At 43.0% G+C, this 25,295-nt stretch overlaps 1 protein-coding gene across 2 annotated transcripts in view; it reads left to right on the forward strand.

Moving 5' to 3' along the window:
• The window catches only part of LAMA5 (laminin subunit alpha 5), a 236,639-nt gene that overhangs the window by 110,487 nt on the left and 100,857 nt on the right, over nt 1-25,295 (forward strand). For both annotated transcript variants that reach the window (XM_087889038.1, XM_087889037.1), the window contains exons 15-25: nt 698-832; nt 2,588-2,725; nt 3,654-3,706; nt 6,562-6,661; nt 9,164-9,216; nt 11,591-11,696; nt 14,026-14,125; nt 15,986-16,142; nt 22,407-22,536; nt 23,910-24,052; nt 24,136-24,242. In XM_087889038.1, coding sequence (XP_087745164.1) covers nt 698-832; nt 2,588-2,725; nt 3,654-3,706; nt 6,562-6,661; nt 9,164-9,216; nt 11,591-11,696; nt 14,026-14,125; nt 15,986-16,142; nt 22,407-22,536; nt 23,910-24,052; nt 24,136-24,242 — 1,222 coding nt within the window. The remainder of the gene's footprint in view (nt 1-697; nt 833-2,587; nt 2,726-3,653; nt 3,707-6,561; nt 6,662-9,163; nt 9,217-11,590; nt 11,697-14,025; nt 14,126-15,985; nt 16,143-22,406; nt 22,537-23,909; nt 24,053-24,135; nt 24,243-25,295) is intronic.

Consider the following 25,295-nt stretch of genomic DNA (forward strand, 5'->3'; position numbering starts at 1 on the left):
GCTGTGTTACAACTGAACAACTACAGCGATTCACTTAACTTGTTGTAAAATGAGGCAAAAATCACCTTACAAAGGTCTTGCTTAGCAACAGAAATTTGGTGCTCAGTTGTGGTCGTAAGTCGAGGGCTAACTGTATTATCCCCACCTCCTGCTTATAGGGAAACTTCCCAGTTGTGTCCCATAACAACCCCTTTGTGAAGTGGGATGGGATGAGAGAGATTGATTGGTCCAAAACTATCCCATGTGCTCTATAGATCAGTAGATGGCTGCCTTTTGGGACACTTAATTTTATTTCATTGCATGGTTTACTCTAGAGCAGTGATGGCGAACCAATGGCATGTGTGCCGGAAGTGGCACGCAGAGCCATCTCTCTGGGCAGGCCAACCGTCGTCTGCTGCTGTTCCAGGTTCCCGCATGCACATGCGTGCCGGCCAGCGGTCTTCGCACACGCATGCATGCCAGAAACCGGAAGACCAGGTGACTGGCACACATGCATTAAACTGGAAGCTCAGGTTCCCGACACGCATATGCATTCTGGTTTCTGGCGTTCCCCTGTGTACGCCCACACGCTCCCTGTTTCGGCACTCGGTGCCAAAAAGGTTCGCCAACACTGCTCTAGAGATACAAAACAAAACTTGTATATTCTTATTATTTAATTCGTCTTCCCAGCATGTATTTATGTTCCTTCCTCTTACAGCTTGTTCGTGTGACCTTCGGGGCTCGGTGGACAGCAATTGCAACTCCATTGGTCAATGCAACTGCCATTCCAATTATGTCGGACAAAGGTGCAATCACTGTGCCCCAGGCTTCTATGGGTTCCCTTCTTGCACAGGTGAGATATCGGTCAGTTTCAGCCTGCTTTTGGATGTAGAGAATGTATCTTGTTCCGTATTGCAAGGTTCTGCACCAGTGGTGTAGAATTTGTTACTACTGGTTCTGTGGGCGTGGCTTGGTGGGGGGGTAATGTGACTGGGTGGGCGTGGCCAACTTTTTTTTTTTTAACTTTTAAAAGCATTTTTTCTACAACCTCTTCGGCTGAAGAGGTTGTAAAAAAATACTTTTAAAAGCCTCTGACGATCAGGCAACTCATCTGGGATCGTCAAAGGGTTTTTGTTTTTTTTTACTTTTAAAAGCATTTTTTCGGCCAAAGAGGTTGTAGAAAAAATGCTTTTAAAAGTTTAAAAAAAAAGCCTCTGATGATTGCACAGCTCAGCTGGGCAGGGATTTTTGCTACCGGTTCTCCGAACCACCTGCCGCTGTCACTACCGGATCGGGCGATCCGGTCCGAACCGGGAGCATTTCATCCCTCTTCTGCACTGCTACACTTAAGTTTTCAGTAGATTATATTTATCCTGATTACTTTACTCCTTGTTTTGTTGAGACTTTGGGAAAAGTGCAAAGAAGAGTAATTAAGATGATCAAGCTTCTGGAGACAAAAACATATGAAGAACTGTTCCAGGAATTGGTTATGGCCAGTCTAGAGAAAAAAAGGAATAGGAGGTGACATGATAGCAGTATTGCAGTATTTGAGGGGCTGCCACAAAGAAGAGTAGGTCAAATTATTCTCCAAAGCACCAAAAGGCAAGGCAAGAAATAATGAATGGAAACTAATAAAGGAGAGAAGCAACCTGGAATTGAGGAGAAACTTCCTAACAGTGAGGACAATTAATCTGTGGAACAGCTTGCCTTCAAAAGTTATGGGTGCTTATCACTGGAGGCTTTTAAGAAGAGACTGGACTGCCATCTATCTGAAATGCTACAGGCTCTCCTGCTTGAGCAGGGGGTTGGACTAGAAGACCTCCAAGGTCCCTTCCAGCTCTGTTCTGATTGATTGTGTGATTGGCGAATCTGCTACACCCTTAAAGAGAAGATAATTTAAGATAATCATAATTTATATACAGGGTATGAAAAACACAAAGCTTGCTAATAGTTAGTAACACAATTGTTAAGTGACTCTGGCCAGTTGCCAAGTGTCCAAATTTTGATCACGTGACCATGGGGATGCTGCAACAATCGTGTGAAAAATGGCCATCAGTCATTTTTTTCAGTGCCATTGTAACGTCGAACGGTCACTAAATGAATGGTTGTAAGTTGAGGACATATGTAAATTGAGGACATATGTAAGTTGAGGACATATGTAAGTTGTCTGATGATATGTTTTTCATCAGAGAAACGTCAGGATAATAAGAGCACTGTGGTGGCACAGTGGTTAGAATATAGTATTGCAGGCTAATTCTGCCCACAGTCAGGAGTTCAATCCTGACTGGCTGAAAGTTGATTCAACGTTCCATCCTTCCAAGGTCAGTAAAAATGAGGACCCAGTTTGTTGGGGGCAATAGACTGACTCTGTAAACCGCTTAGAAAGGGCTGAAAATCATTAAGAAGCCGTATATAACTCTTAAGTGCTATTGTTATGGTATGAACACTTTGCTATTTTTTTACAGGATAAAAATAAATTCAGTGATAGATAAAATCTTTGAAGTTCATTTGTAAATGTTTTGCAATTGCTTGCAAAATGCTGTTGATGGGATTAATTGATTGCATCCCCTCTAGGCTCCACGGGTAATGTTTCTGCATTTTTTTCCAGCTTGTCTCTGCTCCATAGAAGGTGCTCTTTATGATACCTGCGATCAAGAAACTGGTCAGTGTACTTGCCGTCCCAGAGTAAGTGGGCTGCGCTGTGATGCTTGCATTCCCGGGGCCTATGGATTCCCAGACTGTCAAGGTAATCACAGTGCTCCATATAGAGTTAAAATCTTGTTTCAAGATTCAGGGTTAATCTAAATGTTGGGCTATTAGAATATCTATTACTATACCAGGCCGTGTTGCTAACCTTATTTTAAAATGGATTTATTCATAGTCTTTATGGTGTTTCGCAACATGGCAGCTTGAAGATGTGTGGACTTCAACTCCCAGAATTCCCCAGCAGGCATGCTGGCAGGGGAATTCTGGGAGTTGAAGTTCATACATTTTCAAGCTGACATGCCAGCAGGGTAATTCTGGGAGCTGAAGTCTACATATTTTCAAGCTGACATGCTGGCTGGGGAATTTTGGGAGTTGAAGTCCACACATTTTCAAGCTGACATGCTGGCTGGGAAATTCTGGGAGTTGAAGTCCACACATTTTCAAGTTGACATGCTGGCTGGGGAATTCTGGGAGTTGAAGTCCACACGTTTTCAAGCTGACATGCCAGCAGAGAAATTCTGGGAGCTGAAGTCCACACATTTTCAAGCTGACATACCGGCAGGGGAATTCTGGGAGTTGAAGTCTATACATTAACATGCTGGCGCAGGCTAGTTGGGGAATTCTGGGAGTTGAAGTTCACCTATCTTCTAGCTGCCAAGATTGAGAAACACTGTTTATAGTGCTGAAATTAAAAACCACATAAAATTCTCACTTTGGTAGCCGAGCGTTTTGTTCAATATTTTTGGAACATAGTAATTTTTTTTTTGCTTTTTGCATTAGTTCAATGTGATTTTTTTTTTTATCCTTGAAACCAGTTTTCTTCTTGGCAGCAAATGTAAACCATTAGTTATTCTGCCAAGTCCTTGGCAATAAATAGCTCATGTACCTTTCTAGGAACAGTGTGTGACAAGTACTTTCTTTCTTTTCTTTTTTTTATGTTTTCTCTGATCTGTGCTTGTTTGTTTCAGTGGGATCTTGCAATCCTGCAGGGCTTGTACATGAAGATCATTCTCTACCTGAGGTATGTCTCGTGAATACTGAACTGAGTGTGGAACTTGCTTATTCATAGCTTATTAGTTGACACGCTATGAGGTTTGAATGCAAAGTGAACTTAAGATGGTTTTCCTCTTTTGTGGGAGCTGCAAAATGGCTGCCAATCTGCTACCAGGTACAGTTCAAAATGAAGGATCCAATCTAGGTCAGTCATCAGGACCAGATGTCCTGATGCTGGAACTCATCCTCAGGGAACTTCTCTCTACCAGTGTGTGTGCTTTGGGCTATTCTGCACCTCGTATTTGTGTGGTATCTGATTGGATGTGGCTTCCTATTGAGTGACTGGTATGTTGATGGCCAGCTGTTAAGTGTTTGGCTGTTGTTTCCTTGTGCTGCCAAGTCCTCAGCTCCTTAAGTATCTGATAAATCAGCATTTACCTGTTGACTGATAAGGGACCCATTTCCCAGATTCCAATCATTTTCCCGGCTATCTTTGTACCTGCTCAGCCAACAATCTTAGTAGCTGCAAAATTGAATGCATGCCCTTGTTCATTGCAATGGGAGGCTACCAATGAGTTCGGATCTCCTCATCTGACCGCTCACTCGTGTGCTTGCAATCTGGTGGTTAGCTCCCTACCCATCTGCCCTGTACAGATACAGGGGCAATCCATGCAGGAGATCCAGTAGATTACATTAGAATTCAATTCAAGGTGCTGGTTACCAGCTGGTTGATACATAGGCTGGGACCAGGTTTGAAAAACCACCTGTTTTCCATTACATCCACTTGGCCCACCAGGACAAGAAAGCAGGCTATGGTGCAGGCCCCATCTATGAAGGATATATATATATATGGATATATATCTGTTGGGTCCTCAAAAAAGGGCCTTCTCAGTGGTGGCCCCTTCCCTATGGAACATCATTCCCCTGGACATATGATTGGCCCTACCCTACTGCTTTTCTGAAAAGTCCTGAAGATGAGGTTTTGTTAGCAGGCCTGGGGACCACAAATGGAGCTGGAGCTGAACCAGTTGATTTGATTGTGTTGCTGTTGTCACAAAGGGACAGGGGTTATGATCCTTATGTTGTGGATTTTGAATGCTGTACACCGTCCAAGACAGTGGTGGGTTCCTCCCGGTTCGGCCCGGTTCTCCCAAGCCGGTAGCGGTGACGATATGACGTCACCGAACCGGTTCTGCCTCCCCCGTGCCCCCCCGCGTCCCCCCCGCGTTATTTTTACCTTTTATTTGGCCCCACCCCCAATCTATTGCTGCCTCCTGAGTCCCAGCTGATGGGTATAGGGAAAAAAACTGTTTAAACTCTTGCCACAGGGCTTCAAAGGGCCACCCTACTGCTGATCAGTGTTAAAAGAAAACAAATGAGTAGACCAGTGCCTGCAAAACTACATGAGTAGATCAGTGCCTGCAAAACTACATGAGTAGATCAGTGCCTGCAAAAATACATGAGTAGATCAGTGCCTGCAAAAATAAATGGGTAGACCAGTGCCTGCAAAAAATAAATGGGTAGATCGGTACAGCTCTGCAAGCAGTTAAAAGCCTGGTAGACCAGTACCTCTGCTAAATCCTAAAGAATTGTCACATGACCATTAAGCCACGCCCACAAAATAAGCCATGCCCACAGAACTAGTAGTAAAAAATTTTAGAACCCACCCCTGGCCCAAGGTCACCTGCGAGTTGGACGGCCATATAAATTTGTTTAAGAAACATGCAAACATACAGCCTGCATTTGACGGTGGAATTCATTTGGAGTCCCAAAGGAGCTTTTTTAGGAGGCAACTGGACTTGTTTGTTTTTTCTTTTGAAGATATTTTGCTTCTCATCCAAGAAGCTTCTTCAGCTTCTGACAGATAGTGGAGAATGGAAGGATTTATATTCCTTGCCTCCTTTGGATGCAGATTACCAGCTGCCTGCAAGGAATATAAATCCTTCCATTCCGCACTATCCTGTCAGAAGCTGAAGAAACTTCTTGGATGAGAAGCGAAACGTCTTCAAAAGAAAAAACAAGAAAGTCCAGTTGCCTCCTGAAAAAGCGTCTTTGGGATAACCATGACCTGGATGATGGAGAATCTCTACAAAATTCATTTGGAGGACACTGAGAACAGTCAACAATTCAAGCATGACATATTGCTGAAGCCTACTAACAAATATTAACAAATGATAGAAATGCAACCTTTTCTTACAGCCACTTCCCAGTAACTGGAATCAGGAAACACATGCCTAAGAACTTGTCAGGTTTTCTTGCACACCATCTGTGTTCAGATACTAAACATTGGAGACATTACTTTTCATTCAACCTGTACTTTTCAATACCTTTGCACCCTAATCCAAATCCATATTGTGTAACCCAAACAATAAATGATGTAGTATAAGGCAGTATTTTTTGTCAGGTACTCCTCAACTTATGATCGCAATGGAGCCCAGAATTTCTGTTTTCTAAGCGAGGCAGTTGTTAAGTGAATTTTTCCCCATTCTACAACTTTCCTTCTCACGGTTCTTAAGTGAATTAGTGCAATTGTTCAGTTAGTAACCCGGTTGTTAAGTGAATCCGGTTTCCCCATTGACTTTGCTTGTCAGAAGGTCGCCACAAGTGATCACGTGACCTCAGGACACTGCAACCGTCATAAATATGAGTCAGTTGCCAAGCGTCCGAATTTTGATTACGTGACCACGGGGCTGCTGTGATGGTCCTAAATGCAAAAAATGGTCATTAGTCATTTTTTTCAGGGCTGTTGTAACTTTTGTCACTAAATGAATGGTCGCAAGTCAAGGATTACATGTACTACTGTTGTTTTGGCTCGATTCTTTGATAGACTCTTTCAAATCTCTAAACCTCTTCCTCATTCACTTTTACCTATTTGTTCCTCAGGGTTCCTGTGAATGTCGGGCCTATGTGGAAGGTGAAGCTTGTGATAAATGCAAACCGCTCTATTGGAACCTGACTCCAGAGAATCCATTTGGATGCACAAGTAAGAATTACCCCTTGTTGCTATGGATTAAATCCAGGAGAGAAGGCCTCCTTGCTCCCATCTTCCGACAAGTGAATTTACCATCAAATCTCTATGGAGATTCTCAGTCATCCAGGTCATGGTTGTCCCGAAGGCAGGAGTGGGATTCAGCTGGTTCGGATCGGTTCGGGCCTACCGGTTCGCTCCGACGATCAGGTGGGCCCGCCCACCCCTGCACGCTTTACTTAACTTTATCCTCAGCTGATTCATGCGGCAGAGCGGATTGACATGCCTCAGCTGTGTTAGTCCCCAGAAGTAACGTGGAAATTTAGTTTTGTCAAAACTGTGCACAGCATGCGATCATCAGACCGGCAGGATCCCACCACTGCCCAAAGGTGCTTTTTCAAAAGGCAACTGGTCTTTGTTTTTTCCTTGAGGAAGACATTTCGCTTCTCAGCCAAGAAGCTTCTTCAGCTCTGACTGGATGTGGGGAGGGGGGAAGGAAGAGGGATAGAAGGATTACAGGTAGTCGTCAACTTACGACCACAATTGAATCCAAAGTTTGTGTAGCTATGCGAGACATGTGGTGGGTTTCAATTTTTTTACTACCGGTTCTGTGGGTGTGGCTTGGTGGGCGTGGTGTGGCTTGGTGGGCGTGGCTTGGTGGGCGTGGCAGGGGAAAGGATACTGTAAAATCTCCATTCCCACCCCACTCCAGGGGAAAGATACTGCAAAATCCCTATTTCCTCTCAATCAGTTGGGACTTGGGAAGCAGAGAATAGATGGGGGCGGGGCCAGTCAGAATTTTTACTATCGGTTTTCTGAACTACTCAAAATTTCCGCTACCGGTTCCCCAGAACTGGTCAGAACCTGCTGAAACACACCTCTGGTGTTAAGTGAATTTTGCCCCATTTTATGACCTTTTTGGCCACAGTTGTTAAGTGAATCACTGCAGTTGTTAAGTTAATAACACAGTGGTTAATTGAATCTGGCTACCCCACTGATTTTACTTGTTGTAAAATGGGATCGCACGACCCCGGGACACTGTGACTGTCATAAATATGAGTCATTTGCCAAGCGTCTGAATTTTGAACATGTGACCATGGGGATGCTGTAACAGTCGTAAGTGTTAAAAAAGACCAGTTTTTTCAGTGCCATTGTAACTTTAAATGGCCACTAGATGAATTCTGTAAGTTGAGCACTTCGTGTAGTATCCCAAGGCTGCGCCCCAATCAGACGATTGACTCAGAGCAATAAATGGAAATATAAAGCCATGGCATTGATTTCACAATGGGTTCACATGCTACACTAACCCATAACATCTGTTTTTATTCAGTTAATTTATTTAAGCAATTTACGGTCACTCATGCCCTTGTCACCTCCCGGCTGGACTATTGTAATGCTCTCTACATGGGGCTCCCCTTGAAGAGCACTCGGAGGCTCCAACTGGTCCAGAATGCGGCCGCGCGGGTGGTTATGGGCGCAACTCGTTGTGCCCGTGTGACACCCCTCCTGCGCGAGCTGCACTGGCTCCCAGTGGTCTTCCGGGTGCGATTCAAGGTGCTGGTTACCACCTTTAAAGCGCTCCATGGCATAGGACCCGGGTACCTCCGAGACCGTCTTCTGCCACCAATAGCCTCCCACCGGCCAGTCCACTCCTACAGAGAGGGTCTCCTCAGGGTGCCATCAGCCAAGTTATGTCGGCTGGCGACACCCAGGGGGAGGGCCTTCTCTGTGGGAGCCCCAGCCCTGTGGAATGAACTGCCCCCGGAAATACATAAGATCTCCGACCTCCGGGTGTTTCGTTGCGCATTGAAGACCCTGTTGTTCCGCCAGGCCGGGCTATCAACATAATGATTTTAAATTGGGGTATTTTAAATTTTTGGGGTTTTAAACCGGCCAAATCTATTTAATTATTTTAATTTTTAATCATTGTTGTGTCTTGTGTTTTTAAATTGGCTGTACACTGCCCTGAGTCCTTCGGGAGAAGGGCGGTATAGAAATAAAATTATTATTATTATTATTATTATTTGGCTGCCAATCGCTTAGCAGTAACTCTGAGTGGTGTATCAGAAATTGAAACCAAGCAATCCTAACATAACAAACAACCAAGCTCTATTGTATAATAGACATTTATAACCAGGTCTTGTATTAGTTAAGATGTGACAATTTAACATTATGGGTAAGAGTGGTGCGGTGGCCTAGAGGTGGAACTCTTGCTTCACAATCAGGAGGATGTGAGTTGGATCCTAGGTAGAGGCAGATATTTCTCTCTCTGGGCACAATGAAAATATATCTGCTGAATAAAACTCTGCATTGGCGACAGGAAGGGCATCCGGCCATTAAACATTCTACTAGCTCCATTGAGTTGCCCAGACTCCACCCCACAAGGGATTTTGGGGTCATTAAAAGAAGATGAATTTAACATTATGGGTCATGGCTTAATCCATGTGTTGTAAGTAGTATTACTATGGCTTCTTCAGTAAACAGACTCTCCAATTGTTCTTTTGTGTTTTCCTTCAGGCTGCCAATGCAATACCATAGGAACATTGGCAGGCGTTGCTGAATGCCAACAGGTAGGTTTTGGAGTAGACCTTATTCTAGCCTTCCTCAACTTGATGTCCTTCCACTTCCGCTCTGCTCTTTGGTGGGCTGATGGGGAACGATGGGATTAGTAGTGCAACACAACGGGAGGTTGGGAAAAGCTGCCATAAGTTACTCCAGGTCAGGTGTTTCTAATGGTCTGCAGAGTGGGTTTATGTCTGTCCCCATCTTTTAGCCAAGCAAATTAACAAATGGTGTCGAGTAACTTTTCTGAGTTCATTTCATACAATCATCTATATACGGTTGAAACTTGCGTCTGTTTGTTTGTTTTATTGTTTGTTTGTTTTATTAGATTTATATACCGCCCTACTCCCGAAGGACTCAGGGCGGTGAACAGGCACAAAATAAAATACATAGATACAAAAGTTAAAAAACATAATTAAAACCAGATTAAATAATTTAGCCTGAGACAATTAAAAATCCCAATAATTTAAAACAGATTAAAATTTCAATTTAAAAGAATTTTAAAACAGGGGAGAAAATTAGGCCAGGCCGGCTTGCTGGAATAGAAGAGTCTTAAGAGCACGGCGGAAAGTGCGCAGATCCGGGATCCTCCGTATCTCTGGGGGGAGCTCGTTCCAGATAGTGGGTGCCCCCACAGAGAAGGCCCTCCCCTTGGGGGCCGCCAGTCGATTTTGTTTAGCTGACGGCACCCGGAGGAGCCCCTCTCTATGAGAGCGCTTGTAACCTTCAATTGGACAAAACCGGTGTGTCATAAGGCAAGAGTTGTTGAAATTAAGGACTTCAAATGGGCTAATTTATAAAACGCAAGGGCCTATTGTTTCCTGTGAGAATGAAATTTGGGAAAGTTGTGATCGCTTCAGCACTGCCCGGTTGCTGTGGCTACTTCAGCGCAGCTGCGGTCACATGATTTTCGTTTCCAACATTAGATGAGATTATCCAGTTCAGTCATCTGAAATGTGCTGTTGTGGTCCGCCAGCAGCCTGCGGAGCTGGCAGCGGAGTCGGACAGTGAGGAGGCTGGGGAGGAACATGGGCCAGTCCTGGAGTCTGGGGAAGGCTCGGACGAGGGCTCTGCATTAGAGGCAGAGATGGGACCAGGGCCTCCAGAGCCTCCAGAGTCAGATATCAGAGAGGCAGAGGAACAGGAGGAGCCTGTTCCTGGTGCGCGCATGTGCAGAGCTGCCAGAAGGCAAGAACAGTTAAAACTAAAGGGATGACTCGGGAGTAAGACCTGGAGATGATTGGCCCCTCCCATAAGGCTTAAAAGAAGAGCAAAGGCATGTGGGCCCTTTGCAGGAAAGCAATGTTGCTAATTCTGTTCCCAGTCAGCATCTCTGTTTGATTCTGGACTCCATGTGGCTTTGCCAAGTAGGTCTTTGGCAGAGTGTCAAGGGAGATAAAGGTTGGTGATTATCCCGAAGGACTTCTCCCAAAGGACTTTTTGCAACTAATTGGAATTCAGCTGTGAATAAACGTAATTCACAGCTGTTGCAATAAAAGAGTTTTTTGGGACTACTCATGTGTTTGAATGACTCAGGAAGCTTAGGTCACAACATGTGCAGGAATACCAGTTAAACCATCCATGAGATCTTGGCTGTCTCATCTTCTTGAAAACCTTCAGTGATGGAAAACCCACAGCCTCGGTAGGTCCACCGTTGAACAGATATTGCTATTAGGGAGGTTGCCTTTGTATTTAAATCAGGGGTGTCAAACTCGATTTCATGGAGGGCCGCATAAGGGTTGTGTTTGACCTCGGGGAGGGGGGGCAGGGAGGGGCATGGCCAGGGGGGCGTAGCCAGTTCGACGTCACTTGCCAGAGCTCTGTTTTTGGCCGCAACAGCCTCCTGCAGCCCTCCTGCTAGCGAAAATGGAGTTCGGCCTCCCCAACCTCCGTTTTCGCTGGCAGAGACTGCATCCGAAAATGAAGACCGGACGGGCCGCGTACAGCCTACCCAAACTCTGTTTTTGCTAGCAGAGAGCTGGTCCTTTGCTGTTTCCAGGGCAGTCCTGTGGGCCAGATCCAAGCACCCTGCAGGCCAAATTGGCCCATAGGCCTTGAGTTTGGCATCCCCTGATTTAAATGAAACCTAAGCAACTGCAACTTTTATCCATTATTTCTTGTCCTGGTTTCTTTCACCATGGAAAAATAGATCGTTAACATCTTTCCTGTGGCTTCCTTATGCGTACCAGAATACGATACAATTTTACTTTTAATATACTGGTATTTAATTATGAATAGATCTCATTGCCCTCATTTTGTCTTGCATTTTTTCCATCTTTAAAATGTGGTGTGGTCATAGTCCATATGCAATCAGTCAATCAACCTATCTATCAATCTATCTATCAATCAATCAATCAATCTGTCTGTCTGTCTATCTCTTAGAGTGACGGACACTGTTTCTGCAAGCCAAACATTTGCGGCCAAAAGTGTTCTACTTGTCGGGAGGGATACTTCAATCTGGAGAGCGGTAATTACTTCGGCTGTAAAGGTACATCGTTTTCTACCTTTTATAAATGTTCTTAAATCAGTAATTGGAGGAAGACAATAAGCTGTGGGTTCCTCAGACCAGAATTGAGGAGAATCCTAAATTGGAAAGGAGGCATTTAAAGCGTCTGAGGATCCAATGTTTCTCTAACTTGCCAGCTTTAAGATGGGTTTCTTCGTCATTATTTTCATTTTTTTCCCCATTTCCTCAAAAATGGAAATGATATTTATTTGTTTGTTTGTTTGTTTGTTTGTTTGTTTGTTTGTTTGTTTGTTTGTTTATTTATTGGTTCGATTTATATGCCACCCTTCTCCGGAGACTCAGGGTGGCTTACAGGGTGGATTTGATTTAAATCAAGTTGATTTAAATCACAATTTAAATCATGATTTAAATCACTAGTAAAAAGGCTTGATTTAAATCAACTCGATTTAAATCATAATTTTTAAAGAGCAACTGTCATCTCTGCTACTCCTTTGACCCACTGTTGACTCACATAGTCCCAGTGTTGCAGAATATACAGCCTCATGTTACATAACTGAGCTCCATTTCATGCTGAATAAACTAAATTATTTATGTATCTTAAATAGAAAACTATCTTACGATAGATTTTTACCCCAAAAGTTTTTTATTAAAACAAATTCGATAAAAATCAAAAAAATCCGATTTAAATAAAAAAAATCTGATTTTTTTGATTTTTTAAAAAAAATCATTGCTTTTTTTCCACCCTGGCGGCTTACAATGCTTTAAGCAATAGTCTTCATATTTTTGTATATACCTGCTTAGTAGGGCTTTCGGGCCCCCCCAAGCGGTGCTCTTTTTTATACAAAGTCAGCTTATTGTCCCCACAAACTGGGTCCTCATTTTACCTACCTATGTTGAAGCAATGGTGGCAGGTAACATTTATCGCATTGAGTTTTCCCGTGTACAATTGTCCTGTGGCGAGTTGTCCTGCGGCAAATTGCCTCATGGTGGTTTGGCCATGGTGAGTTGTCCCATTCCGGTATTAAGAGTATGTTGTGTACCAGGGTGACTTATTGTTCATTAATTAATTAATTAATTAATCCATTCATTCATTCAATTTATATCTCATGCTTATTATTTTTATAAATAACTCAAGGTGTTAGGTGAACATACCTAATACTCCTTTCTCCTCCTTTTTTCCCTGCAGCAACAAACACTCTGAGATGGTTGGCCTCAGAGTTGGGTACTGGCCCAAGGATACCCAGCTGGCTTTCATGCCTAGAGCAGGATTAGAATTCCCAATCTCCTAGTGATTGGCCCAAAGTCACCCAGCCATCTTTCAAGACTAAGGCAGAACTAGAACTCCCAATCTCCTAATGATTGGCTCAAAGCCACCCAGCTAACATTCATCTCTAAAACAGGACTAGAACTCCCAGTCTCTTGGTGATTGATCCAAAATCACCAGCAGGCTTTCCTGCTTAAGACAGGACTAGAACTCACAGTCTCCCAGTTTCTAGCCTGGTGCCTTAAGCAATAGATGAAACTGGCATAAAAATCTCCCAAGGAGGAAAAAATTTTTTCCTGTTGCTGCTGATTAGATATCTAATCAGCAGCATCACACCATCCAAGGTATCTAATAACATATCCTTGGATGGTGTGAATGGCTAATCTACAAGCATAGCTGGAAAACCTTATAAATCAGCAAGTGATAACAAGCAGAGTATCCGGTATTGTTGTTTAGAACTGGACAGTGGTAGAAACAATTCCCAACCAGGCTGGAAGTCAACGTGAACATTGATATAATGGAATAAAAATAGATGTACAAACTGCTTCTATTCCCTTTCAAGCCACATCTTGTTGTTTGCTACTTGGGACCAATTGTCAGCAGTGGAAAGCAGGGTGGATTTGATTTAAATCGAGTTGATTTAAATCACAATTTAAATCATGATTTAAATCACTAGTAAAAAGGCTTGATTTAAATCAACTCGATTTAAATCATAAAGTGATTTAAAAATCATTTATCTTTAAAAATAAGAGCAACTGTCATCTCTGCTACTCCTTTGGCCCACTGTTGACTCACCGATAGTCCCAGTGTTGCAGAATATACAGCCTCATGCTACATAACTAAGCTCCATTTCATGCTGAATAAACTAAATTATTTATGTATCTTAAATAGAAAACTATCTTACGATGGATTTTTACCCCAAAAGTTTTTTTATTAAAATAAATTCGATAAAAATCAAAAAAATCTGATTTAAATAAAAAAAAATCCGATTTAAATAAAAAAAAATTGATTTTTTTTTATTTTTTTTAAAAAATCATTGATTTTTATCCACCCTGGTGGAAAGTAATCATGTGTGTCTTCTTGCAGGATGCCATTGTGACATCGGGGGATCAGTTGGTCCTTTGTGTGAGGAGACGACGGGATCTTGTCAGTGCAGGCACAATATCAGGGGACCTGCATGCTCTGAGTAAGAAGCAGTTGCAATGGATTTATTGTAGGGTGGTAGATTTCTAACTCTTTTGAATTTCGAGTCCATTATTATTTTATTTTTATTTTACTATTTTATATGTGTGATAGTGTGAATGAGCCACTAAGAACACGGTCCTAAAGATAATAGGCAGAATGAAAAGGTTTTAAGTACAGGTAGTACTGCAATTGAGAGCAAAATTTCTGTAGCTAAGTGAGACATTTGTTAAGTGAGTTAGGCCCCATTTTACGACCTTTCTTGCCACAGTGGTTAAGTGAATCACTGCAGTTGTTGGGTTAGCTAAATGGTTGTTAAGTAAATCTGGTTTTCCCATTGACATGGCTTGTCAGAAGGCTGATGATCACATGATCAGCCTGGGACACTGCAACCGTCGTAAATATGAATCAGTTCACGTGTGCCCAGGAATGCTGCAATGGTCGTAAGTGTGAAAAAGGGTCACAACTCCCTTTTTTCAGTGCCATTGTCAATTTGAAGAGTCCCTAAAAGAACTGTCGAGGACTACCGGTATGCATTTTTGTTATTTTAATTTTAATAATATTTTTTCTTGATAAGAATGCAAATACAGATAGTCCTCAGCTTAGGACCACAATTGAGCCCCAAATTTTTGTTGGCAAGCGAGACAATTGATAATTGAGTTTTGCTCCATTATACGCCCTTTCTTGTCACCGTCATTAAGTGAATCCCTGCAGTTGTTAAGTTAGTAACGGGGTCGTTAAGCAAATCTGGCTTCCCCATTGACTTTGCTTGTCAGAAGGTCACAAAAGAGGATCATGTGACCCAGGAGTGGGTTCTACTTACCTTTACTACCGGTTCGCAACAGGGCCGCGCACGCGCTCTTCTGCGCATGCACAGAAGTGTTTTCATGATGTCAGGGTCAGTGGGCGGGGCCTCCCGCCGGTTTTACTAACGGTTCTATAGAACCGGTGCGAACCGGGGGCAACCCACCACTGATGTGATGACTGGGACACTGCAACCGTCATAAATATGAGTCAGTTGGCTGAGGATTTGAATTTTGATCACATGATCACAGGGATGCTGGAAAGGTTGTAACCGGAGGTGGGTTTCACATATTTTCACCACCAGTTCTCTGCGCACCAAAAATGTGAGCATGTAGGCATGCATGTGCGTGGCTTAGAAAATGTGGTTAAATAGGATGGCATAGCGCCAGGACAGGTTGCCACTACCGGTTCAGTTGAACCGGTCTGAACCGGCTGAATACCACCACTGGTCCAGTAGTGGGTTGTCCCCGGTTTGGACCGGTTCGCAAGAACTGGTAGTAAAACCAGCGGGAGGCTCCGCCCATTGACCCGGACGTCATCAGAAGTGATCAGCGCATGCGTGCGGGCACAATGCGAACCGGTAGTAAAGGTAAGTAGAACCCACCCCTGCACTGGTCGTAACTGTTAAAAACGGTCCTAATCACATTTTTTTCAGTGCCGCTGTAACTTTGAACGGTCACTAAACGAACTGTTGAAAGTTGAAAACTACCTATAGATTTGGGACAGGGGTGAAATCCAGCAGGTTCTGACAGGTTCTGGAGAACAGGTAGCGGAAATTTTGAGTAGTTTGGAGAACCGGCAAATACCATCTCTGCCTGGCCCCAGAGTGGGGTGGGAATGGGGATTTTGCAGTATCCTTCACCTGCCACGCCCACCAAGCCACGCCCACAGAACCGGTAGGGAAGCATTTTGAATTTCAGCCCTGATTTGGGGGTATTCTGCGGGGGAGGCGAAAATGGCAATGATTGAATTGATCCTAAGCATACCGTATGTAGCATTTGTCTGCTTTGTGATACAGAAAAGTATGTTGTTTAATATATTCCTTCCTCTTTATCTGCAGTCCTGCAAAAGGCTATTATATCCCTGACCTTCACCACCTGAAATATGAGCTGGAAGAGGGAACCACCATGGATGGAAGGCCGGTTCGCTTTGGCTACAGTCCTCTGGAATTTGAGAATTTCAGCTGGAGGGGATATGCACAAATGTCCCCCATCCAGGTACTTGAACGAGAGTTTCCAACATTAAAATTTGAGATACGCAAAGCACTTCCGTACAGGTAGTTCTCGACTTAACGACCACAACTGAGCACCAAAATTTGTATTGTTGAGTGAAACATTTCTTAAGGGAGTTTGGCCCCATTTTACGACTTTCTTTTCCCACGGTGTCGTTAAGCGAATCGCCGCAGTTGATAAGTTAGTAACCCGGGTTGTTAAATGAAACTGGCTTCTCCCCACTGACACGGCTTGTGAGAAGGTCGCAAAAGGGGATCAGGTGACACTGGGACACAGCAACGGTCAAAAATATGAGTTTTGATCACGTGATCATGGGGACGTTTATAGCTGTGAAAAAGGGTCCTAAGTAAGTCCCTTTTTCCAGTGCCCTTGTAACTTTGAATGGTCACTAACTGAACCGCTGTAAGTAGAGGACTACCTATATATATCCCGAAAGACAAAAGGCATGGGTTAACTGTTATATGTAATTACAGCTCACCCTATTGTTTGCTGCAATGTTCAACATCTCTAAACCATATGGGCTATCAACGAGAGAAAATAATTTAAAGTAATTTATGTAGGATTTTCATGGCTGTCGTACAGAAGTGCTTTATTTGCTGAAAACTTAAAATACAGGTAGTCTTCGATTTACAACAGTTCACTTAGTGACTTTCGTAGTTACAATATCGCTGAAAAAAAAGTTTCTCACACTTCTGACCCTTGCTGCATCCCCATGGTCATGCAATTAAAATTTGGACGCTTAGCAAATGACTCCAATTTATGATGGTTGCAATGTCCCAGGGTCATGGGATCCCCTTTTACAAACTTCTGATCAGCAAAAGGTGGGTTTCAGCAGGTTCTGACCAGTTCTGGAGAACTGGTAGCGGAAATTTTGAGTAGTTCAGAGAACCGGTAGTAAAAATTCTGACTGGCCCCGCCCCCATTTATTCGCTGCCTCCCAAGTCACAGCTGATCAGGAGGAAATGGGGATTTTGCAGTAACCTTCCCCTGGATTGGGGAGGGAATGGAGATTTTACAGTATCCTTCCCTTGCCATGCCCACCAAGCCACACCCACCAAGCCATGCCACGCCTACCAAGCCACGCCCACAGAACCGGTAGTAAAGAATTTTGAAACCCACCACTGCAGCAAAATCAAGGGGGAAGCCAGATTCATTTAACAACCTTTTTACTAACTTAACAACTGTGGTGATTCATGTATAGCGAGAGAGGTTGTAAAATGGGGCAAAATTCACTTAACAACTGTCTCGCTTAGCAGCAGAAATTTTGGGCTCAATTGTGGTCAGGACTGCTTGTGTTTGATGTGACTTTCAAAATGACTCACTGTGTCCAAGGTTTTTAATGTTTATTTAATAAAAACCGTTTAAAAAAAAGTCTCAGAAGTTTTCCAAAAACCTCAAGGTAAACTGAGCCCAAATTAGATAGTTGCTTCTTATTGTTGCTTACTGGGGAGGGTCTAGGACAGGGGTATCAAATTTGATTTCATTGAGGGCCGCATCAGGGTTGTGTTCGACCTCGGGGGGCTGGGGTGGGCATGGCCAGGGTGAACATGGCCAGCTCAACGTCACTCATGTTGGAGGCGCCTGTGGTAGCCTGTGCACTCTGGCAGCGAAAACAGGCTCCCGAGCTCCATTTTCAGCTGTGACGGCCTCCTGCAACCCACTGTCAGCGAAAATGCGCCCTTCCTGAGCTCCATTTTCAGTGGCAGAGGCCCCGCGGGCCAGTCCTTCACTGTTTCCAGGGCAGCCCCACGGGCCGAATCTAAGCACCCCGTGGGCCAGATGCGGCCCGCAGGCCTTGAGATTGACACCCCTGGTCTAGGACAACTCAGTGCGGCCAACATGCCGTGACCAACTCGCCACAGCCAGCTTGCCACAGACATTTCACTGTGGCCAACCCTCTGCAGGACAACTGGCCACAGACAACACTGCGGGACAAGAGTTACACTAATATCGAAGAAATGGTGGAATAGACTCATTAAAGAAAGGATGTAAAAGGAGGGACAAAATGAAATGTGAATGACAAAAATGAAAATAAATTGTGAATTACTTTAAATACGTACAGTAAATTGAATTGTTGAATTGTCCCGCAGAGAATTGGCCACAGAAAATTCTCCCACTGCAAGTTGGCCATGACAAGTTGACCACGCCAAGTTAAAGTAACTTACTTTGAATTATCTTTACTTTTAAACAAACAAACATACAAACAATACATCCTTAATCATTCAGTGTTTCATCTGAGTGCATATTTTGTGTCTCCTACTCCCTTCTCCATCATTTTCATATCTTATTTCTATCATACCTTTATATTTTCATTTAAATTGTTACATTATTCTTTCCAAATATCTTACGTTTATATTAATTCATCAATTATCTAAATTTTTATATATATATCTCTTCTCTAACCATTGATATAATTGCCCCATACTTTAAAATTCTCCGATTCTTCCTTTTCTTTAATTACCAATGTTAATCTATTCATTTCTGCACATTCCAATATTTTCTTAATTACTTCTCCCTCTAAAGGGATTTTCTCTGCTTTCCAATTTGTTTGTTTGTTTGTTTAAAAAATAAAATAAAAAACTTTTATAAAAAAATATCTTTACTTTAACTTTCCGTTGGGACAACTGGCTGCAGGATAAGAGTTACACTATTATCGAAGAAATGTTGGAATTTTAATTACTTTAATCTTGGCAATTACTTTATAAATTATTTAAATTTAATTTAAACGATTTAAATTGATTTAAACACATTTAAATTATTTAAATTTAAATTAATTCATTTAAATTGCTTTAAAGTAATTGCTAAGATAATGGTGGTGATTACCTTGGTAATTGCTTTATCAAAGAAATGGTGAAATTTTAATTACTTTAAATACTTAAATTGAATTGTTGAATTGTTCCACAGTGAGTTGTCCCACAGTGAGTTGGCCACAGAGAGATGTCCGGCTGCAAGTTGGCCATGACAAGTTGACCATGGCTTGTTGGCCGCACTAAGTTGTCCCATTTCAAGATGATCACTTAGAGTTAGGACAAGGACAGCTGGATAACTTCCCTTAGGAGACCGTGCCTAGGACGGAAGTGTGCCAGAAATCAACAGGGTTTATTTTAGAAAGAGAACCCAAACAGATCTCCTAAGGGGCAGTTCACCCCCACCACATCCTCTTTCCCTGCTCTTTGTTTATAACATCCCCCTGTTCCTCAAAGAAAAGGAAATCCTTCACTTTCCATGGCAGCTTTGGCTGCTTTTCATCTGCTGAAGATTGCTTTCATGCTTTGAATTCTTTATTTCTTTTGCAAGGTTGAATGACTAGGCATTGAGAACAGTGGTGAAATGTAAAATTGGTTACGACCGGTTCTGTGGGAGCGGCTTGGTGGGGGGGTAATGTGACTGGGTGGGCGTGGCCAACTTTTTTTTTTTTACTTTTAAAAAAAGCATTTTTTCTACAACCTCTTTTTTTCTTTTAAAAGCAAAAATAAAAATGTTTTTAAAAGGCTCTGATGAGCCCAGTTGAGTTGCCTGATTGTCAGAGGCTTTTGTTTTCTTTTAAAAGCATTTTTTTTTTTTTTGCTTTTAAAAGAAAAAAAAAGCCTCTGACGATCAGGCAATTCAGTTGGGATTGTCAGAGCCTTTTAAAAGCATTTTTTTTACAACCTCTTCAGCCGAAGAGGTTTTAGAAAAAATGCTTTTAAAAGTTTTTTTAAAAAAGCCTCTGATGATCGCGCGGCGCAGCTGGGCATGGGGGTGCAGGGATTTTTGCTACCGGTTCTCCGAACTACCCGGTGCCATCTCTACTGAATTGGGCAATCTGGTCTGAACCGGGAGCATTTCACCCCTGATTGAGAACATCTGATGAATTTGTTTTCTGGAGTTGCGTTTCTCTTCTGAAGTCTGCTGAGGTTGTCGAGTGTGTGTATAATTGTGCAGTATACAGGTCGTCCTACTGTCTGGTCACCATTCAAAATTACAACACACTGAACAAAGTGACTTATGACCAGTTTTTACACTTAATGACCGTTGCAGCATCCCCGTGGTCACATGATCAAAATTCAGATGCTTGGCAACCGACTCATATTTATGACTGTTGCAGTGTCCCAGGGTCATATGATCCCCCGCTTTTGCGACCTTTGGATAAGCAAATCAATGGGGAAGCCAGATTTACTTAACTACTAAGAGCCGAGGTGGCGCAGTGGTTAGAGGGCAGTACTGCAGGCTACTTCAGCTGACTGCTAGCTGCAGTTCAGCAGATTGAACCTCACCGGCTCAAGGTTGACTCAGCCTTCCATTCTTCCGATGTGGGTAAAATGAGGACCCAGATTGTTGGGGGCAAGAGGCTGACTCTGTAAACCGCTTAGAGAGGGCTGTGAAGCATGAAGCAGTATATAAGTCTAAGAGCTATTGCTATTGCTACTAGCTTAACAACTGCTGTGATTCACTTAAGAACTGTGGCAAGAAAGCTAGTAAAACTCACTTAACAACTGTCTTGCGTAGCAATGGAAATTTTGGGCTCAATTATGGTCATAAGTGGAAGACCTATATGTACTTATACCTATATGTAGTTCACTGGCCATTTTACTTTAAATTTTGTTCAGTAGAGAGGTGTCTTAAAATAAAGTTTTTCTCTGCTTAAAATGGATAGAATAGAATAGAATTCTTTATTGGCCAAGTGTGATTGGACACACAAGGAATTTGTCTTTGGTGCATATGCTCTCAGTGTACATAAGAAAAAATGAAATATATTCGTCAAGAATCATAAGATACAACACTTAGTTATAGTCATAGGATACTAATAAGCAATCAAATCATACTAGGAAACAATAAAAACAATATAAGTTGTAAAGATACAAGCAACATGGATATAGCCATAAAAACACGTCCCCTTCCTGGCTGCAGAGATTGTCAGCGACAATGCCTTGTGTTTTTGGGCTCCATGCGTTGCATTTTCAGCCTCCAAACACTCCGTTTGAGAGCCCTTCAAGGCTGCGGGGATCGCCAAAGTACATCGCTGCGGATCGCTGCCCGAAAACGTGACGCATTTGGAGGCTGAAAATGCGACGTGCGGTGCCCAAAATGGCTACCTGGAACAGCTGCTGCCTTCTCTTACCCCTTCCGCACTTTGCCTGCTTTAGTCACTGGAGCTCCCTCCGATGATCAGCTGTGCTTTTGAAGCTGTTTTTCAGCCCCAACGCAAGCAAAGCGATCTTCTGTGCTTTGCCTGCTTTTCTAATTACTGCTCCCTCCCATGATCAGCTGTGCTTTAGAAGCTGGTTTTTAGCCCCAACCAGCCCCATCCTCAAAACCAGCAAGTGAATTAATGTGCTGAAACTGACCAGGCTAAGGACGCTAGCCCAATGAATACCTGGTAGGCAGAATTTCCCCCCCTATTTTCCTCCCCAAAAACTAAGGTGCGTCTTATACTCTGGTGTGTCTTATACTCCGAAAAATACAGTAGTTTCCATTCATTGCTTCTTGTCATGCCTTCAGGTGCTTTGCAGAACAGGTTGACCCTATCTTCTTTATGGCAGCCCCTCAAATGCTGGAATGCTGCTATCATGTCATCCCTAGTCCTTCTTTTCATCAAACTAGACGTACCCAATTCCAGCAACCATTCTTTATATGTTTTAGCCTCCAGTCCCCTAATCATCTTTGCTGCTCTTCTCTGCACTCTTTCTAGAGCCTCCACATCTTTTTTACATTGTGGCCACCAAAACTGGATGCAGTATTTCTCTTAAGAGGTGAACGGGGCTGCCTTAATTCTGTCTCACTGCTTTGGCATGCTGCTTTGGGGCGTAGGAGGATCCTGGGAGCTCTTTGCTTAATCTGGTTGGCTGGTGGTAGGTGACGGTGGAGGTGACTTAAGGTGTGCTGTGCTTCTCTCCCCTTTCTCTCCCACCAGCCCATGGTAGTGTGAAGTCCCCTGACCTCTTCTGCCTCGTCTTCTTCAACACCAACCAGGGGCCTGCCAAAGGGAGGGTCTCAGTCCTTCAGGAAAGAAAGTTTAATATGTATGGCAACTGTAAGTGCTGTTTTTCACTTCTAGACGAACGTCTTCCCACCTCCACCGAGCCAGATTTTGTGTTTTTCCTACAAAACAGCCATTTCTCCCTTCCCTTCGAAACCGTAGATTTTTGATCCCCTCCTTTTAGAGCAGTGGCGATTGAGAAGGGCAGGGAGACTAGAAAGGCCGAGAGATAGAAAGGCAGAGCAGGGAGCAGACTTGCAGTGATGCGTGGCTGTTTCTTACCTTTGCAGAACAAAGTCAAAATCACAATCCACGTACGAGAAGGAGAGCTCTACCTCTTTCATGTCATCTTGAGATACATCAATTCAGGAAGCACGACGGTACTGGGCAAAATCACCGCTTCTCAGCCACGAAAACGAGGTAAGGGTCAAGATGGGATGGCCAAAAGGACAGAGATGGGTAGATAGGTAGATGGGAGATCAGAGAGGATACAGTCACTTGACCTTACCAATGTTAAGTGACTGTAAGGTTAAGTGACTGTATCGTCTTCAATCGCCCATCTACCCAGTGGTGAAATCTGAACCGGTTTGCCACTGGTTCACTGGCTGCGCATGCGCAATGTACACCAAATGCACGCTGTGCGTGTGCGTGCATAGTACACACCAAAAGGAGGCTTGGGAAGGTAAATAGAACAGCGGGGGTGGGGGGGAAATCAGCTGTAGCACGCGAGCTTTGGAACCTTCCAGAGAACCGGTTTTTTACTACTGGTTCTCTATCTATCTATCTATCGGATACAGTATCTATCTATCTATCTATCTATCTATCTATCTATCTATCTATCTATCTATCTATCTATCTATCGGATACAGTATCTATCTATCTATCTATCTATCTTTCTATCTATCTATCTATCTATCTATCTATCTATCTATCATTACTGTATCCGATAGATAGATAGATAGATAGATAGATAGAGAGAGAGAGAGAGAGAGAGATAGAGAGAGATGAACGATTAGATAGTGATATACTGTATATAAGCATTGTTGCTACTGGTGAATGAAGAGAACCAAGAGCCCTTGACTAGGGAACTTATTCAGAACATGCTGTTGTCTAGTATTATTATTTTTTTTCACTTGCTTTTCTTCAACTAGATGATCTGCCAATCAGGTTAGCACTAATGATATCATGATGGAATCCTGTGAGAGTAATGCATCAAGACCAGCATGCCTATGGAATATAGCATAGCTAAGTGCTATGAAAGAAGAATGGAGTAGTTAAGCTATTCTCCAAAGCACCTGAGGGTAGAACAAGAAGCAGTGGGTGGAAACTAATCAAGGAGAGAAGCAACTTAGAACTAAGGAGAAATTTCCTGACTGTTAGAACAATTAACCAATGGAACAATTTGCCTCCAGAGGTTGTGAATGCTCCAACACTGGAAGTTTTTAAGAAGATATTGGATAACCATTTGTCTGAAGTGGTGTAGGGTTTTCTGCCTAAGCAGGAAGTCGGACTAGAAGACCTCCAAGGTCCCTTCCAGTGCTGTTATTCTTCTTCTATTCTAAGTGTTTCTCAACGTGGGTCACTTTAAGATGGGTGGACTTGCTGGCTGTGGAATTCTGGGAGTTGAAGTCCACCCATCTTAAAATGGCCCAGGTTGAGAAACCCTGATACAGCTGTTAACCCGTTCATAGAGTAGCATTGGAGCTGGTTCTCCATTTTCCAGCCCAAGGCAAATAATTTGCACGTTTTCTAATCCAACGGAAAGTCAAATGTATATCTTTTCCTAATTGCAGGTACTGAACAGACTAAGCAGATTGTATTTGGGCCAACCCAAGAGCCGACATTTGTCACTGTTCCTCACCACAGCTTTGGAGAACCATTTGTGTTAAGTCCCCATGTTTGGTCCCTGATCATTGAAGCTGAAGATGTCCTCCTTGTAAGTCTGGTCTTCCTTTTCTCCCTACAGGCAGGATGGAGGCAAAAGGAATCTGGGTCTCATATTTCCATTCTTCCTTCTAGGATTATCTGGTTCTGCTTCCCAGCTCTTATTACGAAGCTCCTATATTGCAATATAAAGTATCGGATCCTTGTACCTATAGCCCAGCTCCTGAACATGTGGGTCAAAAGTAAGTCTTCCATTTTTATTTTTATTTTTTGTCATATCTTGCATTGCATTTGACCTACAGCGCATTTGGGAAGTGGGCATTTTTTTATTGGGTTAGCTGAGCCATCCATTGCTTGCTTTAATTGAAAAAAGTAATATAACAGTCCCAAAGGCGCTTTTTCGAAAGGCAACTGGACTCATATTTATGACGGTTGCAGTGTCTCTGGGTCATGGGATCCCCTATTGCGACCATGTTATTAACTTAACAAATACAGTGATTCACTTAACAACCATGGCAAAGAAAAGGTCGTAAAATGAGGCAGAATTCACTTCACAATTGTCTCGCTTAGCAATTTTGGGCTCAATTGTGGTTGTGAGTTACCACCTGTAAATAAATCCCTTTCAGTAATTTGTGATCTGTTCCTAGGAAAAGAAGATAAAATAATTCCTATCATGTTGTTTAATATAGGGAAAATTACTATCTGTTTCTAAACATGGATTATTCTTCATTAAGTGACGGTACTAGATTCTCTGTAGCTCTTTAGGCGGGAACAGTTGGTTTTTGGAGAAATATTTGATTTATTCAAATATTGTGGTGTAGGTTTCCTGCCTAAGCAGGAGGTTGGACTAGAAGACCTCCAAGGTCCCTTCCATCTCTGTTATTCTATCTTCTATTCTTCCTTGTTGAATTTATGACTTTGTTTTTTCCTTTGACATTTCACTTCTTATCCAAGAAGCTTCTTCAGTTCTGATTGAATAGTGGAGGATGGATGGATTTATACTCCTTGCAGACAGCTGGTTGTTTGCATTTTTTAGAGAGTCGTTGAGGCCACCTGGAGGTTTATCTGAGTCATCAGGTTCACCTGAGTGCTGCAAATGGGTATGGAGCCTTCTTGGAACTGCTTGAAAGGACTGTGTTGTAGACTGGAGACAGATGATGTCGTATCCCTCCCCCTCTGTTGAGAGACGGCTGTTCAGTTTTGACATAGATGGCCTCTTTGACTCCTCTTTCAAACCAGCAGTCCTCTCTGTCGAAAATGTGGCCTTTGCTGTCTTCAAAAGAGTGGCCTTTGTT

Source organism: Pantherophis guttatus, chromosome 3 (genome assembly GCF_059756535.1).
Source record: "Pantherophis guttatus breed Tessera chromosome 3, ASM5975653v1, whole genome shotgun sequence".
NCBI classification, from domain to species: domain Eukaryota; kingdom Metazoa; phylum Chordata; class Lepidosauria; order Squamata; family Colubridae; genus Pantherophis; species Pantherophis guttatus.